Below are 20,283 nucleotides of genomic sequence, written 5' to 3'. Positions count from 1 at the left end.
GTTTTCACTTTGCGATGACGTCTGTGACTCTATACTGCTACCATGTAGACGGCCGGGCCGATTCACGTGTCGATGGCATGTGAGAGGGTGATGGTGGGCCACCAGCCAACCAGGGGGGATCAAACCGCCGATGTGATTTCGACAGACAATTTAAAATGTCGCCGCGAACGACGACGTCAGTTTATTCGAACGCGACGCAATCGAAAGGGAAACCTGTCTGAATGCTCGGCGTGTGAGCAATGCCTTACCGCCTTACCGCTCCCGCCCGGCCAACCTGCGTGATGTGGATATTATTATATCGTTGATCAGGGCAACTACTTGTAGAAATCCCAACAGCGACTCCCACCACCAGCACCGCCACCACCACGGCAGCGCATCCAAAGTCGAAAAAAGTATAAGATCGGGGCGGGAGCGTGTCGTGCAACGTGTCTTTCGCCGACTGCGTCATCGCCTTTTACCGGTTGCTGTTCCTACACGCGCGCCTTTATCAAATTCTAATTCAATTACGACATCCGCGCGCACCTGACAACCCGGTGTAGTGGCTGCAGGAGTGACTGAATGTGAGTGATTGAATGAGAGTCGCATCCTGATCAGACATTTCCGCCACACACTCGGTGCTGCTGGAAGCGGGAAATTTTGAAATGTTGGACACTTGCACGGCTCTCTTGTTATATAATTGCATCAGGCCACTTACGAAAACACTTACACTTGTACACTTACACTTACGAAAACGATATTTCGTCTGTAATAATTGAATCTATTTCGACGGATGACCCAATCTCGTAGAGCCTGTGGGAGTCTCCAAAATTTCCTCACTGTAAAAAGCCCTCCTGGATTGTATGACATTGCGCAAGTGACTCGAAATGTATACCTTAGTATGAACGGCCATCGACATGTAGAAGGAATTTAATTCGAAGTGTCTTTTAAAATTGCGGATGTGAAACGAATCTTATCAAATCAAACAGCCAGGGGGGATGACAACTCAACTGACAACTGCTGTGTGTTCCCGGGGAACGTGTTTGCGCCTGTGTCTCTCATTTCTTCTTCTGCCGGCAGTTCTCTGGTAAAAGGCACAGAGCAAATGCGCTTGATGGATTCACCGAGACAACGAACCTATATAACAAGCATCGTCTCTCCGCTCCCGTGTGCTGTTATACAATCCCTTTTCAGCCGCCATTTTGTTATTTTATCCTATCGTTCAAATAATAATAATAATAATATTTGTGACAATAATGTCTTCTCTATAGAAATACCCAGTGACACCGTAGATACCCCGGGTCATCCATTGCATTGGTCTCTCGATGGAAGTTCAAACAATGCCACATTTATTCAATTCGATCAAAAAGAAATGGGATGAGATTTCCGACAGCAATAAATCAAAACTGAATTTTTGCATAGACGATTGCCTATCCCGCCCAGGAGGCGTACGACGATTGATAATCCCCCCCCCCCTCAAAAAAGAAAGGAAAAGGAGGAGGAATAAATAAGGGCGTGATCAGTTGAAAACAGCATCGGGAACGAGATGGATCAAGATAGATAACGACCAACGACTTATTCTTCCTCTTTTCTTCTCTCTGTATCCTTTTGATATGTCTAGGGCGCTACACAGGAAACGTGAACGTAAAGATGATTGAATAATAGAAGAGCAGAAAAGACTTTTGGGTTCGTTAATAATATAGTATACCAACACACAGCAATGTCTCTTCTTTGTCTGGTTTTGTTCTAATATCCTTTTGTGCTGCACGTCGCTATACCGTAGTGGCCGTGCAACATAGTATACGTTAGACCCAAAAGCCGCAGCATGTAGTAGTATATGATACACAGTAGATAGACTCACGCTAAATAATCAATTCGATCCCAACTTCCTTATTCTTGCTGGCTGTGTGTTATCTTTCTTGTACATAATATAACCAACGATGAGCTGGAAAACATCTCGGCATATACAACAACGTCGTCTTTCCTTATTTTTATTTTTATTTTTACCCGCTCCTTCTGCTATATATGCTTGTTGTATATTCTATATCGATCGAGCCGTGATCGATCATTTGCCATAAAGGATCTCGCTCTCTATACTACGTGACTGAGGAAATAGATCAGGATCGCGACAGCCGACACAGCAGCAGCCAAAAAGAAAAAGAAAAAACAATGAAAATATAGTCGATGTGGATATTTAATCAGATATATACTACTGATGCACAGCTATTATATGACGATGGGCGTGTAATTGATTCAGACGTGTGTGTGTGTGTCGATACTATCGAATTCAGTTATATAGATCTGAATAAATCAGACCAATAAATAGATAATAGCTATGCTATCTCTATATTCATGTGGGTGACGTTGGCACCTGGGCTGTTAATAGCCGTAGGCTGGAAGAAGACCTCCAAAAGAGCTGCTATACTTAGAAGCCGAAGGTCTTTATTTTTATTTTTTTTTTTTTTTTTTAATAAATAAATAATAGCAATAATATGCCTAACGTAATAAGAAAAGGTTACAAGATGAAAAAGTCGGCGTGGAAATCCTAAGTAAGAGCGGCATGTAGCCTTCGATGGGATATAGTAGATTGTGACGAATATAGCCCCCCGCCGCAGCCGTGCTATAATGAATCTGCATGCGCGCATTTCTCTTAATATCCAAACAGGGGCCTATACTACGTCTAGACTGTACACACGGCACAGAAATAAAAGAAGAGCCAATATATTTACATCATTTCGATCTCGTATTATACACACTCCATACGCCTAATAGATCAAAGCAATTGGATATATCACGGATTCACGGTTCGGGATTGGGGGAAAGTCGACTTTGTGTCTATACTTTTCGCCATTATATATTCCGTGGCGGTTTTCATTCCGCAATGTCATCAGCGGCGGTGATGACGTCAATCGAACCCGCCCCAAATACATTTATTTGTTCCGCAACTTTAATCAGGCGAAACCGCAATTTGATTTATTCATCACGTAAATTGGGTACATTGGGTTGCATGCAATGTCGTCGCTTACAAACCGAAATATTACCATTTATTTGTGATGAACGGGGGACGACAAATCAAAAAATTAAAATAAATAAAAAAAAAGAGTGCCGACATCTGACGGGCAACAGCATTGATTGCGTCACAAAAAGCCATCTGTTGGCCTTCGCATCAGACGGGCCTTTTAATCCGATTTGAACGAAAAAAATCATCGCGTAAGCCGTAAGGTATATAATAGAATGAATCAGGTGTCGTTTTATTGAAGTAGACATAGAATAACGAACTGTACATAGAAATACACACAGCCAAGAGAGAGAGAAAAACAAAACAAAAAAGAACTAGACATCATCACTGGATATAATATCAAATGAATTATAGAATTCCCTTCATTAGAATTATTAACAGTCTGCTAAATATTTAAGATAATTTATAAGATCACTTCGGTTAGATTCCCAACGCTTTTTTTGTGTGGAATAGTTGCCATCTCTCTTCATCGATATATTACATAATCACCAAGGACCCGTTCAACAATTTGGGTGAATACAGACGACGCTAAATTGATATGAAGCGAATAACGACGGTTATATATAATAGAATATTTTCTGATTGTTTAATGAACGAATTGGCCTATAACAATTTTATGTACAGATTTCATAGAAATGTGCAGGCAAACGGATCGTTTGTAGATATCATAATTAATATCATAAGGGGGCTGTGCTGCGATCAGCCTCCCCATTTGATTCCTCTTATCGAATTAAAAAACAAATTAAATCATTTGATTGTACACATGATCAAATGTCAGTTGAGCTCTCCAATTTTGGGCGACTATGTAACATTTAGATAATCGATTTTATACAGCAGGTGGGAATTAAACGGGATCGATTTGAATGGAATTGTACTATAGCGGTATAATATAGGATAGGGTCTGTGTGCGTTTGGTTATTTATATTTGACAGGATAATAACAGCAGGATCATATTGGAAGGATAGATTCAAAGAAACAAGAGAGGAATTGGAATCTAAATTCTCATTCAAGGACTATTGAGTGAGCAGGATAAGGAATCACGGCCGCTGACCATGCAGGCCCTCCAATGTCCTGGCCGGCCGCCGTTATTCTCAACCGCCGGAGCCGCCGCTGCCGGCCCTTGAACTTTGACCAGGGTGACGGTCTGACTAAGCGGGAGATAGGCGCACTCGCAACACTCGATGTGGATGGCCGGCGACGCCGAGTAGCGTCGCTTCGCCTGCGACTGCGACTGGAACTGATGAGTCGACAAACTGTTGGATCCGTTAGTCGACGGCTGATGGCCGGCCGACAGGGATGCAGATGACGGCCGCCGACGGCTGCCCAGGCTCGACGTCGTGCTGTTGGATCTCGGCTTGTCCAGATGCTGGATCTTCTCGCTCAGACGAGCGTTGATGGCCTGGAAGCGATCGACCGACTGGACGGTCATCGACAACTTCCGGCCCACCAGTGGCGTCACCGGACTTTGATTGCCTCCGGCTAGCTGCTGCTGCTGCTGCTGGGCCGCTGGGTCATCGCCCGTCGTCAGCAAAAGGATAGGATATTCGGAAAATCCTTTGGCGGCCGGATCAGCGCCGCTATTGCCCCACGAGCTGAACAGGAGGTTGCCGGCACTGCGGAAGAAAATGCTGCGGATGTATTCGTTCCTTTTGCGTCGATACTCTTCCCAGCTGAGGTTGGGGGCGTTCGGGATAATACGGACGGAACAGCGCATGAGATCCGGCTCGGAATATCTCCTCTGCTTCTCTTTTGGCAGTTTCGATCCGCCGCTGCCGTTTTTATCCGGCGGCGGCGGCGGTGGGCGAGCGGAAGTGTTGTTGCCGCCGCCGCTGCTGCTGCCCATGGATAAAAGTTGGATCATCCGCTCCCGTTTGGCGGCCCTCTGCAGTTTGCCGGCGGTGGTTTGTTGCTGGCGGAACAAGTGGAATTCGCTCTCTTCCTGCAGCATCATCAGCCGGAGCGATGAGGAATTGGCGATGGAAACTTCCTCGGCCGCCGACAGCGACTGGTGCTGGTAGTGGCCGGCCGATCCGCCGCTGCCCTTGCGCCGGATGCTCTTACCGCTGCCCGGAATGTTGAGGTTGCGCTTGTTCATGCACGACTTCCGCAGGCTCTCACCTAAATTGCATCAACGACAACAAAAAAATAATAAGACGGGCACAGGAATTGAATTATAGTCCGGCCGTCACAGCGTTGGCGGGTTAGCGGGATTGAGTCTATAGAGACGCGCGGCCGGAATTTCGATTGACCACAAATGGCAAATGGCAAATCTGCAAATTGGTTTGGTATGCGCAGAGAGAGAGAGATAAATGGATGTGTATACTTTTGCGAAGTTGCTGGATGTTTGCGTCCATGTCCGGATGAGTGGGAAACCGCAAATTGCTGCTCGGTTGCTGACTCATGGCCAGCGAAGTGAAAGGATCGTTGGCCGACAACTTTCTCGACGCTGTTTCTTTGTTGCTGGCCCGGATGCTGCGACTTAACGACGAGAACACAACGTTGGAGCTGGCCCGCGGCGAGTGGCAATTCCGGGTGGCTGGGCGCCGCATCACAATCATCGTCGTATTGTTAGGCCCGGCACGGGCGCCGCCGTTGGCGCTGCTGTCCACGCTGTGCTGGCGCAGGATCTGGCGGACGGAAGAGCGGAACTGCGGGTGCGAGAATCCGTAAACCAACGGATCGAAGACGATGGCCGTTTTGGCCAGGAAGGCCGGGATGGCCGTGGCCATGGGCGACAGTTTCTTGGGCTGGCCGTCTTCGTCGACCGGACCGAACTGGCCGATGAGACTGACGATGGCGTAAGGTGTCCAGGCCGTGTAGCAGAGCATGGCCAGCGACAAAATAATCAGCGCCGTCCGGACGTCCGTCTGCCTCCGCCGTTTGCGGAAGGAGACGGTCGTCTTGCTGAACGACGCCCGTCCGTCGCTGGTCATAATTAACCGAGTCATCTCCCTGGAAGAGCGGACGATAAACCGGAAAATGGCGACGTAACAGAAGGTCAAGACGGAGACGGGCAGGACGAATCCGAAGGACAAGAGGTAGAAGTAGTAGAGCCGATTGGAGGTCGTCCGTGAGGTGTAATCCCAGGAGCAGGTGACTAGAACTCCTTCCGGCAGGTAAGTCGACCAGCCGAAGAGCAGAGGAGGAGAGACCAGGGCGGCGCAATGGATCCAGATTGCCACGCAAGCCTTAATTATCGGATAATAGATTCAAATTAACTCACACTTTTTAGCGTAACTAAATAATCCATTTAAATGTAATGTAAGGGCTTTGTTCTAAACTAACCTAACCCAACCTATAACCTTCCAGCTGATATTGATATAATTTAATCTGAATTTAATCCATTTTGGTTCCGGCGTTCCGCTAATAGCGTCTGGATGAAATTGGCGCTGCAAGGATCGATCCTGCATCCTAATTGGAGCTGAAATTCCCATATCGCTTATCGATCTCCCAATTCTTTTTCTTTCCGCACCATGTATGATGATATTATATAAATATAGCTTGGATGGTATATGGCTAGATATTAGATAGAGACTGCAGGGTTGACATCTGTTTAAGCCTCACGTTAAACATGTACGACAAAACGTCAACTAGATAAAACCCCGAAATTGTTAAGACCCGTTTCCCGGACAGGCAGAGTTCCCCATCTATAATGGGGAGAGAATATAAGACGGCACCCACACTGCTACACTGCTGTTTACTTTCATCCGCCGGATAATAACACCACAATGTTTTTTTTTTGTTTTTATTCAATCCCGGCCGTATACGTGCCTTATACGTGCGATCGCAAATATGTACTCCCGCAGTAGTTCTATATCTCTCTGCGATGATTGTGCAACAGCAATGGTTGTCATGACTCTACGGCGTCTCGTCAAATAAATGTAAGATCCTCCCTTCATTCAGCCTTTTTTCCTTCCACTTTTTTTCCCTTCAGTCGTAAAACCCACCGGAGTGAACGGCACATTTATTCTCGCAGCAACACGAAAATGAGCTAGCCGAGCAACTGGAATATATTATAAGCGACTCTTATAAAACGGGTAAATGTTGATTTGCGTGACTCATCTCCTGCTGGCAGACGGAATCAACTCTACCGGCACTGCAAAGTCGGACTCATGCACACAATTGACGCCTGGCAACAAAAGTTATTACATAACGCGAGTGGGCGTCATTCTAGGAAAGTTATGCAAACTTTTGACAGCGCAGAGTCATGTGGGCATTACTCTGCGGGGGTCGTCAATTACACTCGAATTATATAACAGAAAAATAAAAATTTCACCCTTTGCGCTTGTCGACGAGTTATCCGCCACTTGGCGACGACCGGCCGGCAACTGCTGGACGTGATGACGATGTAGCGCTCACAGGCGATGGCCGATAAAGTCACGATGCTGTTGAGTCCGAAAAAGGCGACGCCCATCCCATACAAATTGCAGCCTAATATGAAAATGAAAAATTGAAAAAAACAAAAAACAAAAATGGCGGGAGATTTAAATCACTTTCGCTTGTTTGGTCGGAGGATATTTAGTTTTTTTTTTTGCCCCCACTTGGTCGTGATCGATATTCTATAGAGAATGGCAACTTTATTTTTCGATGGGATAATAAGAGCATCGGTGATGGGAGGTTGACGAGCTTTCACCAAAGATACAAAGACGGAGAGACAGTCAGCAGAGCTCTATCGATCCTCAGAGCGACGGGCAGAATCTGCTGCGTGCTGTGTGGTGTGAACAATTCGCACATAGTTCCGCTCCTTTTGCTGCTGCGGGAAGAAACATTTTCCAGTGGCAACCAAACATGACACAGTGGGGAGGGAAGAGGAGGATCCTGGCCGTCGTCGTGAAGAGGGGGGACAGTGCCGGGACACAATAGCGACACGATTGTGGACAAAAGGATCGAGAGGGCCACCCGCAAATGATAATGAAGAAGCTGGGAAAGTTTCTGATTCAGCTTGTTCTCTATTCGCCCGCGATTATCATCGAGAGAGAGAGAATGAAACAAACAAGAGAGTCATAAGAGAGAGACAGAGAAAGAAACTCTCGAAGAAAAGAGAAAGTGCTGCTCTATCACGTTGAAAAACCGCACGAGAAGAAGAAAAAGAAATTCATCCCCCGACGACGTTCTTTATACACACACACACATCATCCGAAATCGATATGATATATGTAGGCCTTTTTATCTACGGGTTACAATATGCAAGAGAGAGAAGATGCTCAACTTGACAATCGATTGATATATGGTCCCTCCCGTCTTCTCCCGAAATCCCACAAATCGAAATGGCGCCCAGTGGGATCGGTTATTATGTCAAGCTCTTCTCTCTCTAGATATGGGATAAGCTGTCGACCGTAGGCAGCGACTCAACATTGATATGGAGGGGGGGGGGGGGGTAAAAAAATAAGAAAAACAAATCTGTAGCATTGTAGAAATATCTTATGTCGGCCAAAAGTCCAGCTATTGTATATAGCATCTTACCAAACAGGAGCAAGTGCTGTGTGTCCTGCCGGGGATAATATAATACGGACGATTCTTTTCATCATTTTTCCCAACTGCTGGGCCGTGCATGAACCAACAACGCAACAACAACGGGTGAGAGAGAGAGAGAGAGTTGTGGGGTTGGCTTTTGAGATCTGTCCAATTAGCGTCGGGGACGTTCTTTATTTTCCCCGTCAAGAATGAAAGCAGCTCTTCACAGTTCGCTCTGTATTGCGACTGCTATATTCATTACACGCCCGCGTCATGACGATAATAAAATGCGAAAACAATCATCCAGTTTGGGGGCTGTTGTGTCACTACAAGGACTAGTTAAATAAGACATTTTGGGGGGATTAAGATTATGACGTTACCTGTTTGGCCGAAAGACCAGCGGCCCCTGAACGCCGAGTAGACGGCCAGCGGGTGGAGACAACAGGCGAAGAAATCGCAGATGGTCAAGTTGATGATGAACACGTTGGCCGGCGTCCTTAGCCGTTTGAACCTGTTAATATTTATTTCAACAATTAAACTTGATACTCTGTGTTAAGAGTAGCTACTAGTACTAGTACAAAAATAGCGAATGTATCGTCTAAGACGTCGAATAAGTAGTTCTCAAGTGTCTTTATCCCCTACGGGATTTGATCCCGCGCATTACTTTTTATTTCTCGTCTCTCCTTCCTGCAATCCCCCCCCCCCCCCCCACACACTAGTTGTAGTGCCGGAGGAGCTTTTGAGAGAGAGAACTACAATGGGAACTTGTAATCCAGCGCAGAACAACAAGAGAGATCCGGTTGTGTGTTATGTGTAGTGCGGAATATATAACAGCAAAGTTTTTTGAGACTTAATGATGTGAAATCCGCAGCTGACATCTTTTTTTGATAGAAACGCCAAAAAGCAAAACAAACAAACAAAACACAAAAAAAAAACAGGAGAATAGCGGTCAATTGCATTTGAGATGAAAATGAATGAAACGATAAACGGCCAGCACCTGGAGAAGACGTAGAGGATGGTGGAATTGGCGGCGACGCCGAAGAGGACGATCAGGGCCAGTAGGACGCCCAGCGTGATGTGCACCTCCCGCGGTATGGCGCCACGTTCCAGCAGGCGCCGCTGCTCCGGTGTCCACAGCGACGCGTCCCAATCGTCCCAGTCCAACGACACGACCGACGTCTCGTTATTAGCGCCCGAGGTGACATCGCCGTCGTCGTCGACTTGCGTCCAGTTGAACCACATCCAAGGGCCGTCGCTCTCGCTATTGTTCATCGCGCGTCCAATAATCACCCGAAACAAATAATTTGGTCGGCGGTGGGGTGTTGTGTCTGCCAATCAGTGACGACGACGGAACTGGGGCGCCGGATGCGAAAGGAGAAAAATTCGCCGTCCGGAAGCGCTGGCTCCTTCCGCTCTCTGCATCCTGGCTGCGCTCACACTTTTTCTTTCGATTGATTCCGGCGCTGGTGGTTGGTGGTGGTGGGAAAAAATGAATGAAAATAAAACCCAAAAAAACGAACACACTTTTTTGGCACTGGCGATATGACGTAACATATGCTGTGTTACGTGAATGATGTGCGATCACCGACGACGGCGGCGGTGACGGCGGATGATGATGAGCGGTCGAGGAGCGCAGCGTCTTTGAGCTCGACTTCCTTCACGACCGAGGATGTGTTGCTCGAGCTGCTCGTACCTCCTCCCACCTCCTCAGCCAGGCGGAAGTGCCTAGGTGCTGCTGCTGCCGGGCAGGAGGAGGATGAAGTAGAGGAGGGGGGGGGGGGAAGGAAGCATTCACGAATTTCTGCGCGCGCGCATTCACGAAAATTACGAAAAAAGGCCGAAGAGGAGTCGACGCTGCGTAGATTTTTTTTTTAGTTCCTTATTCTTCGCAAAAAAAAATAAAAAAATAAAAAGATTCACGCGGAATAAAAGAGCCGTGACAATTCGTGTAAAATAACCACCTTATTTAAACGCGGATGGATTACTGCACGTCGTGGATGGGTCCGGGTATCGCTGTCCCGCGCGGAATACAATTTTGAAAACGAAACAAAAAACACGAAAAGTGTCGGTTTTCAGCGCGCTTTCGGGTAAAAAAAACAATTGGCGGCGTCGTGTCGATTTCAATCCGGCCGAAGTCAAGGGCTCGGAACAAAAACCGCGCGACGTGCATTCCCGAACTCGAATAAAAGAAGAAACTTTTTGGGTTTGTTTGTTTTTTTGTTGGGTGTTGGTGTGGGGGTCCGTATTTTTGCTCGGCTGAGTCACGCCAAGGCCGTTTTGTTGTTGGTTTTGACGCCGGCGAGTGGGCAAGTCGGTCGCAGCGTACACATACATACTGACCCACATCGTGATTGGACGCGTGAAGAGCACCGCAACGCAGCAGAGAGCGTCGGAAATCGAATTCAAACTCTCAAAACAGTTATTGTCTGCTAGCCGACAGGGTCGACGACGACAAAGTGGATAAGGGTTTGGACAATCACGCTCAATCACGGTCCGAGACTCTTGGCCGGACGAGGGCAGAATTCATTGGCGCGCCCCGAAATCGGTTGAACATTCACGACGCCACCGCCGCCGCCGCTGCAGCACAATTTTCCCTGGAATTCTCTTTACCCCCCGGTATAAAATAGTCGCTGTGGAAAACCTCAAAATAATAAGAGCACTCGGCATTTTTTCTTGTTGTGTGCGGAATTATTGCGAAGAAGAAGAAGAAGAAGAAGAAGAAGTGGAGATGCCGGATGTGCGCGGCTGGATGGATCACCTCCGAGTAGCAGGAAACGAGTGGAAACACGCGCGTCTCTCCACCATCACATAATAATAACACACGCAACTGGCGGCCAGGATTTTATTCTGTAGACGCCAAAAAAGCAAAAAAAGACGGAAACGGAGTTATAGTATGGAAATCGTTTCCTGGTAGTATTATAGATGTTGCCTCAATTTCTGTACATCGACGAATTCGACGGAATATCAAACAAAAAAACATTCATAATAAATAAGGAGGAAATACCGAAATAATCAAAGACAAATGAACCTGTGTGCCGCGCGTGTGTAGGCTATATAATGCAACCTGCAGCCGCCTGCAGCAGCACACAACAGCAGATAATGCTTTTATGTGCGGTACACATTTGTCGGATTGAATCACTTTTCCCGCGGGACAATTCGATTTTTTTCCCCCTTCCCGGAAAAAGAAGAAGAAGAAAAAAAAAAAAAAAAAAGAAACACACAACGAAATTTTAAATTAATAATGAAATGACATGTCCTTTTTGCTGCCTTTTTGTCGTGCTAGTGTACACAGCATATAGAGATCCAGTCAACTTTGTTTCCGTATAGGATCCACCGCTTTTGTGTGACGGAGCAGCAAAGCCCAGAGTCCTCAACTCCATTGTTCATCGTGATAAAAGCTGAACGAATCCCCTAGCTCCACCCACCCTGAAATGTGCCACTGCGAATCACCTGGGTTGGAACAGAATAAAAAAAAAACCACACCACATGAACCACCCGACCTCCCGTATATGCGTGTGTGTGTGTGTGTCATGTTGGGAAACATGTGTCCTATTGCAGATTGCCTGTTTCTTCTTTCATTCTTTTTCTCAGAAAATGAAGATGTTGCTGTTGCTGCTGGGGGGCTTCAAATCCGGCAGGTATATACGTACATGGGGAGGGTTCGCGGACGACTTTTGCGACGATCAATAAACTCGTCGGCTCTTCTTTTCTCTATAAAAAACGAAAACAGAGTCGGCTGCTTTTGCGAATGACTCGCGAGATTATGTCCCTTTTTTTCCCCCTTCTCTTTCAGACACTCAAAGGCGCGCATCGCGCATTTCCATGTTTTTAAGTTTGATTCGAGTTTCCTTACCCCAGGACGTGACGTGTGTAGTGTACGGGACGGACGGGATTGCTGTGAACCGGCTGGATCGTCTACACGACGATGAGTGACTCCAAGTTGAGCACCGCGGAGGAAAAGAGAAACTGAGGGGTCCCGGTCCAATTAAAAAAGACGAGAGCAGTGCACGACACAAGTACACACGTTTGTGTACGTTCATTATTGTCGACGAATGCTACGCAATGCGTTATACTTTGCAGACGTCTATACATCATGTTGAAAGATCTCAACAGCATTCGAATTAAGTCGCAGGGAGAGATTTGTTTTATTTTTTCCATGTGAGAGTTAGTCTAGCCTATTAGTAAGCCTTTGTCAACTTACAGAAGGCGCGTAAAAGTCGATTGATTTGAAAGTTATCGGAATATATAATAGGTAATGATGAGTCTCTTAAAACGGCGGAGGCTTTTCAGATTGTTTCTGGCAATTGAATGACGACGGGAGACGAGGGGGGGAAGGCAAGAAACTGATGGAGGCCAAATGTCGGAGATTGTCACGGGATTGCACGACGCCGTCGAGATAAGAAGATGATGGAGCCAAAGCAGCTCTATAGCGCCCCGATTTATAGAAAAATGGCGGAAGAAAAGAAAAGAAAAAGAAAAAGAAGAAGAAGGAAAAAAAAAAAAGCAGTTGAATGTCGGACGCGGATCGAATATCCATCGCGATATTGGGGCCGGCTCCGAGCAGATTGCACAGCAGCAGCGGCGGCGGGAGAACCAACACAACAACAATAGGAAGAATCGCGGAATTCCATCAACTTTGAGTCGCCAGGCATCGACTTTGAGTCTCTTCCGCTGGCGCCAACATATTAGTAGGCTATATATTCGATCGTTGCCGTGGCGACGGCCGTGATTGGATCATCCGTCCGGCCCGCCGTGAACAGCAGATAGCAGAGGCAAACCGCGTTACAACACGTTAGAGCGTTCAAAGTTTAATTTCGCAGCTCGTCCTCTCTCTATGCTCTCTCTCCTTCTCCCTGACTGTTATATGTATACTGTATACTCTCACCAGCACCTCATAACATCAAAGACCTTCTCGATCCAGCATCTTTGGTTTTCCGGATGAAACTAAGGCGATGTGGCTGTGTGTGTGCTGTGTTGTATCGAGCCCAACATCTCAGATTATTCATCGATACGTCTGTGTGTGTGTGAGTCAACGCCGGAAGAAGAAATTGCGCCGGGTGGAACGATTGATGTGCGGAGGCGAGTTGCCAGCGCTCGGCCGGATCGATCCAGTGTGTATGTACAAATCTACTCCGCCGAGCAGCTACGAAAAAATGAAGAAAAAAAAAATGAAATGATTCAACAGTCCGTCCGGTCCATCATATCTCTAACAGCGTACGCAGCAGTTGTTGTCATCATCGATCAGTTTATTCTGCGTATTCCATCTGTCCCGCTGTTCCATTTCAATCCAAGAAGAAAACCCAAAACCGGAAGGCAAAAAATAAATCAAATCCTTGGGACCAGATCGTCTCGTTTATGCAACGCTTAAAAAAAAGAGGGGGGGGATTTAGAATTCAGGATCGCTAAATAAAATTATCCTTTTTTGTCTAGCCTGAAGGAAAACGTTGCCGTAACAACATTTCATCGCGTATTTCCAATTGGAGGAAAATCTCGGCTGCTGCTTGTATAGAAAAGTTTGTTCCGCGTCTGGCCAAACTCTCGTCGGGTGATCGACATCAGCAGGTTGGAAATCCTTGCAGGATCGTCTCGCTGCTCAACTTTCTATTGAGGAGGGACGATTGGGAGCAAAGCAAGAGAGACCCAGATGTATCTTTGCCATGACATTTCCTTCTCCTGTACCGTATTATATATAGCCTATATGTTTTTTTTTTGTTCTACGTTTATAAACGACTTTTGATTTCCGGTTTTTCTGGAATATGATAATTGTCCTCGTCGCACGGTTACCATGACATCAGCACGTCATCCTCGCCCAACTTTCAAGAGTTTTTCTTTTCTATATATTTTTTTAATTATTATTATTTCAAGCTGTGCCGTATGTCAACTTGAGAATTTCACGTGCCGTCGTGTGGGTGGGTGGGTTGGTCGATGTTCACTTTCTAATGGAAACGGCGGGGAACAAAGGCGGGGAAGGGGTGGGGGGCTGGTTGAAAGCTAGTCGGGCGGAAGAGGAGCGGACAGAGGGACTCGGTGGGCGGCAGATAATTACAACGGGGAAAAGTAGATGAAGCTTGAATTGCCGTTGGGTGCGCCCAATCTCGCACACATACATGGTTGAACATTTGTTATCATACGCCGCGACGACTGCTCCTGCTCGGATTGCTGCTGGCTCGCCACCGGAATTTTTCTTTCTTCCAGTGTTTTGTTCAATTCATCCAGGACATATTGTTGTCCATATTTCCGAGTAGCCTATTATTATTATTATTGGCCGGTTTTACAATTCGTGCGTGTAATCGAACTCAAACTAAATTGAAAATAGGCCACATCGCTAATACATCATTCGGGAATAAAATCAGGAGGGAAATAAAATGATGGGCAACCGGACATACGTTAGGCTAATAATATTTTGTCGATCGTTTTTGGAATCAAAATGCATTTTTAAAAATGAACTCAACAGGTGGGCCAGCACCTTGTTAAACTCAGAAGCAAGTGTCTTGGTAAGGATCGTTCTCCGGCTCTTTGGGCAAACGACTTTGCGGATGAGTGAATAACTGCTCCGGAAAAAAAGCGGAATGAGACGGGACAACGGGCTGGTTGCTGGGCATTGGATGAGTTGGCCCGTCAGTGGAATTGACTCGGCGGCTCTCATCCAAGCGACGTCTGTACTTTGCAGCTGCTCATCATGGGATAATAAAAATCGATGTAAATACGTGAGATAATTCAATTCAATTTGTAAATGTTATACTTTTGCGGAGCTGACCACCGACAACTGGCTGGAATAGAATACTCTGCTGATGCTGGAGCAATTCTGGACCCACCATCAGTTTGTTGACTGAAACGGAAAGATCTTTGTTCATTCTGAATCGGTTGGATGACAGGACGGCGACGGAATTGACGCGAGACAGCTGGCAATTCGGATTCGTTTGAACTCTCGTCAGGCCGGCAATCGCGTTATTCGACTGTCCTCCCCGCAATCCGCCGCTGTTCAGAATCTGGCGGACCGAAGAGCGGAACTGCGGACTGGAAAACCCGTAAACCAAAGGATCGCAGACGATGGCCGTTTTGGCCAGGAAGGCCGGGATGGCCGTCGCCATGGGCGACAGTTTTCTGGGCTGGCCGTCTTCGTCGACCGGGCCGAACTGGCCGATGAGACTGACGATGGCGTAAGGTGTCCAGGCCGTGTAGCAGAGCATGGCCAGCGATAAAATTATCAGCGCCGTCCGGACGTCCGTTTGCCTCCGCCGTTTGCGGAATGAAGTCGAATTGGTGCTGAACGGCGATTTGACGTGACTGGCCATGACCAGCCGGGTCATCTCCTTTGAACTGTGGAAAATGAACCGGAAAATGGCCGCGTAGCAAAACGTCAAAACGGAGACGGGCAGGACGAATCCGAGTAATAAAAGGTACAAATAGTAGAGCCGATTGGACAGGGTCCTGGTCGTGTAATCCCAGGAGCAGGTGACTAGAACTCCTTCCGGCTCGTAGGATGACCATCCCAGCATCCAGGGCGGAGTCACCAGAGCGGCGCAATGGAGCCAAATCCCAGCACAAGCCTTTAAAATGAATGTTTGTTCCGTTTCTTATCAAATGTTTAATCCCCCAGAAACTGTTTTACAATTAAAACTGGTTTGCTCATCGCAGTTGGACAACAATAGGACAACAGTAGGACAACAATCAAAATTGTGATCCTCTCATTGACTAGCCCGCGTATCATACATGTAAGATCTTTAGTTGAGACAAACGTCGTGAACTCGGTAGAGAGTCGTGCTGACGATCCTTCAAAGTAGTACGTTCGCTGCATTGAATTGGTTTTGTGTTAGTCCCGGGCATTGTTTCTTTGGATATGCAAATGAAATGCTAATAAGGAGCAGCTCTGAAGTACATTCGACGCTCATTTAGACATCGTTAAGGCAAACATAGTCGCTATTTATTCTGCGCGTTTCATTTCCGCCCATGATGCTATGATCCAAGCCAATAAACTTCGGTTCATTTGCAAAGGGCTCTATAACCACCCCCTCACCCAGCATGACACATTATACGAAACTCTGCATGAGCCGGTTCAAGTACTTTATATACTATGCATGCGAAGAATATTAAATTCACCTTTTGCGCTTGTCGACGAGTTATCCGCCATTTGGCGACAGCCGGGCGGCAACTGCTGGACGTGATGACGATGTAGCGCTCACAGGCGATGGCCGACAGGGTCACGATGCTGTTGAGTCCGAAAAAAGCGACGCCCATCCCATACAAATTGCAGCCTTCAAAGACAAAGTTTAGTAATCAAAATGATTCAAAGATATACGAAATATTTACGGAAAGTCGTCATTTTTTTTTTAAAATGAGGTGTGTATTCGCCGAAGGCGAATGTTACCAATTTATTGTCATAGGCATGGTAAAATACAAGAGTCACATTATTATGAAGAAGAGATAAAATAAGGATAAGAGAGGAGGATGGGAGAAGAGAGAGGGAACCGGGAAGAAAGATTAGGCAGAAGATTAAAAGTAAAACTTGAATTCTGGAAAGTGAAGCGGAGCGGCACGCGAATGAAAAACTGAGTAAAAAGAATAAGAAGACTAAAAAGAATAAAAAGACGCCGCTGCCGACCCCCCAGATAGTCCGGTGCGACGAGATGCTGATTTGGATGTCACCAGCACCGCGAAGCAACGGACGACTCTTACGGCCACGGTCCGGTTAAGGCGCCCGCTAGAGCCTGGGGATGAAAGCAGGGTTAAAAGCGCCAGAAATTAGGGCACGAGAGACTCATGCGAAACAAAAGAGCGGCCAAAATGCACCTAAGAGCACGAGTAAAAAGAATAAGAAGACTAACAAGAATAAAAAAGACGCCGCTGCCGACCCCCCAGATAGTCCGGAGCGACGAGATGCTGATTTGGATGTCACCAGCACCGCGAAGCAACGGACGACTCTTACGGCCACAGTCCGGTTAAGGCGCCCGCTAGAGCCTGAGGATGAAAGCAGGGTTAAAAGCGCCAGAAATTAGGGCACGAGGGACCCATGCAAAAATGTACAGAGTACCAAAACGCAACTAAGAGAAGAAATAAAATATAAAGAACTGGGAAAAGGTGGTGGTGGTTAAAGTCTTTTGATAGAACATAGGTATTTAACAAGCGCTGACCAAAGAGTTTTGGATTGGGAGAAAGCGTCTAATGGGACTGGCCACGACAGCTTTAACTCAGCCGCAGTTTTAAAGGCTGACTCTGTGTACGGCGTGGCTGGTACAGACAAACAAAATATGAGCCACATCTTCTACTTCCCCTGACAGGCAGGGACAGAGCGGTGACGGAGACTTTTTGATTTTAAAGAGAAAATTGTTTAGGCCGCAGTGGCCCGAGAGAAAGCTGCAGAGAAAGAACGGTAATTCCGAAGAAGACAAAATCAAGGCTGATTCCACTGAGGGAAAAAACAAGCGGGTCTGGGCACCCGTACTAGCGTTTTGCCAGGCTGAGTTCCAAAAGGAAAGCATTTCTGAGCGCAACACTCTTTTTCCTGTGCAGACCAACAAAGTCGTCATAGGAACAATAATCGAGATCGTAATAATCAATATTTCACTGGTACATACAAAATGGAATATACAAAATTCGGCCGTCCGTCAAACGTTCCTCTCCCCCACCCAGCAGCAGCGATGATAGAATTTTGAAAAGAAGCTCTCGTCTCTTTGGTCGTTATGTACCAGCAGCCATCGAGATGAAACTGAATATTTATACAACTGGGTCTCAAAGGGCCCTGCAGTGTAGTAGTTCCGAAACCTGGTCGATTTTCATCCGCGTTCAATTAAACGCGATCAATAGGCGGGAGGACTGGAGGAGTTGAAGGAGGACAGCATGGCTTCCTGTCCGCCTTTCATTTTTGTTTTTCGGAGATGACAAGAAACTCGTCAATCTCTCGAAGAAAAGAAATGGTGAGCGCCCTCGAGAGCGAGAGCAGAGAGGAAATCTGTGGAGGGGCTTCATTGATTCGTTAGCGAATCAGTGAAGCGCCCCTCAGCTCGTCGCGTTTATCCCGTCCAACCTTCAACACACCGTAGCACGTGTCGCCAATTAACAAGGAGAAATATTAGAGGAAGCATTGTACAAATCCAGCATCCGCGGCCAGGCTAAGTGTGAAAAAAAAAAAAAAACTAAATAGGTGTGCTAAACGGATTGTGACTCCCCAAAACAAGCGGAGTGTATATAAGGAAGAAGCTGGGAAAATCGATTGCGTCACTGTGAATAACATGCAGTAACGGAATCTTCCTTCCGAAAGTGAATATCTCAAGGTGAAATCATGTCGGAATCATCGATTCGCGCGCAAGAAAGGGAAGGGGGGAGTTGCGTTGGGCTCGTGATTTGTTTCCGTTTTCTTGCCATCTTTGGTGCAGCAAGACACTTGATTCTTATTCCCGTCAGTTGCTGCTTTGGCGCAGCCCGTCATTCAGAAATCGGCAAATCGGCGCGTACCAGGATCTCGGTGCCGGGCATCCGGACTTCCAATTTTTCTCGTCTATCCCTATATCGTCTGCTGCAGCAGTTCTGGCAGGCTTTATAGTCAGGCGGCCCATTCTTGGATCTGCTTGCAGTTATGCTATCAGCTTCCCAAAGTCTCATTCAAGAGTCTGCTTGAAGTCCATGAAATCTGTGAACCGTCTAACGTTACCCCGCAGCCATGGTCACCAGCAACAGAGAGACGCTTCTCACTTCTTCTTCTCGTCTATCGCATTTCAGTTGGAGGCCATTTTTAGAACGCACAAACTATACAGGATCGAATGACATTACGTATCAAGTACCTGTTTGACCTAAAGACCAGCGGCCCCTGAACGCCGAGTAGACGGCCAGTGGGTGGAGACAACAGGCGAAGAAATCGCAGATGGTCAAGTTGATGATGAACACGTTGGCCGGCGTCCTCAACCGTTTGAACCTGCGATTCACAATCTGAGAATGGGTTGTCCATCATCAAATTGAGGAAAAAAACGACGAGTACCTGGAAAAGACGTAGAGGATGGTGGAATTGGCGGCGAAACCAAAGAGGACGATGAAACTGAGGAGGACGCCAAGGGCGACGTGAATTCGTCGAGATACCCCGCCACGTTCCAGAAGTTGGCGCTGCTCCGGCGTCCACAGTGACACGTCCCAATCGTCCCAATCGATGCCCAGCGTCTCGTTGCTGTCACCGACAAAGCAGCGGGTGGCGTTGATCGCCCACAAATACTCAGCACTGTCGTTGCTATTTGCCGTCATATTCGTCTATCAGTTTAATTTAATTTCCCTGTGAGAATCGCACAGCACTCGCTGATGGTTGGTCATAATTGTCCTGAAATTTAATTTGAAAATCAGTTCACTTTTATGTCGTTCCATTTTGACACTGTGAAAAGCACCGAAGAACAAATGGCCAGCTGGACCTCCCATCACCGACTGACACTGTTCTATGTTCCAATAGCTGGGCAGTGCCAAAAGTGACCGCCCCAATGTATTCCTCGTTTTCAAACGGAAGAAGCAAAAATCTCTTTTTTATTGTAAAGAGAAAACAAGTGCACAAGTGTGTTTTAGCGATGCAGAAGTTGCGCGCACTGGAGTGCGGATTCTTTTTCTTCTCCTAAAAAGATCGAGGGAAATCAACTGGCACCGAGGGCAATCTCCATACAATCCACACAGAAGACATCTCGCACTTGAACTGCAGCACACTATACATATCTGTTCTTTGAATGCAGTCGAGGCATCCGTATACTGCTGGTTGCTGCTGGCATGTCCTTTTCCACCTTCCATCATCAATCCTCCAGCCTCCCGTTATTTCGGTTGCGGTTGACTTCTTGGTAAACTAAAACTAGCGGATACTTGGCTGGATA

The 20,283-nt window shown here is 46.8% G+C and overlaps 2 protein-coding genes across 2 annotated transcripts; both read right to left on the bottom strand.

Annotated features, from left to right (window-relative positions):
* Positions 1 to 3,201: 3,201 nt before the first annotated feature.
* On the bottom strand, positions 3,202 to 10,308 carry LOC124351044. The gene is made up of 5 exons (XM_046801802.1): positions 9,447 to 10,308; positions 8,830 to 8,960; positions 7,272 to 7,426; positions 5,319 to 6,183; positions 3,202 to 5,113 (listed from the first exon to the last, which is right to left on the bottom strand). Exons 1-5 carry the CDS (start codon positions 9,719 to 9,721, stop codon positions 4,002 to 4,004), a joined length of 2,538 nt encoding a protein of 845 aa, XP_046657758.1. The 5' UTR covers positions 9,722 to 10,308; the 3' UTR covers positions 3,202 to 4,001.
* A 4,420-nt stretch (positions 10,309 to 14,728) lies between these two features.
* On the bottom strand, positions 14,729 to 19,829 carry LOC124348342 (rhodopsin, GQ-coupled-like). The gene is made up of 5 exons (XM_046798524.1): positions 19,422 to 19,829; positions 19,228 to 19,358; positions 16,550 to 16,704; positions 15,265 to 15,999; positions 14,729 to 15,119 (listed from the first exon to the last, which is right to left on the bottom strand). The coding sequence occupies exons 1-5, from the start codon at positions 19,676 to 19,678 to the stop codon at positions 14,799 to 14,801; spliced, it is 1,599 nt and encodes a 532-aa protein (XP_046654480.1). The 5' UTR covers positions 19,679 to 19,829; the 3' UTR covers positions 14,729 to 14,798.
* Between the last annotated feature and the right edge of the window lie 454 nt (positions 19,830 to 20,283).

The sequence above is a fragment of the Daphnia pulicaria genome, chromosome 7 (assembly GCF_021234035.1).
Source record: "Daphnia pulicaria isolate SC F1-1A chromosome 7, SC_F0-13Bv2, whole genome shotgun sequence".
Classification (NCBI taxonomy): domain Eukaryota; kingdom Metazoa; phylum Arthropoda; class Branchiopoda; order Diplostraca; family Daphniidae; genus Daphnia; species Daphnia pulicaria.
Note: the sequence above shows the minus strand (reverse complement) of the source record. Positions and strands in the feature narration are given on the sequence as shown.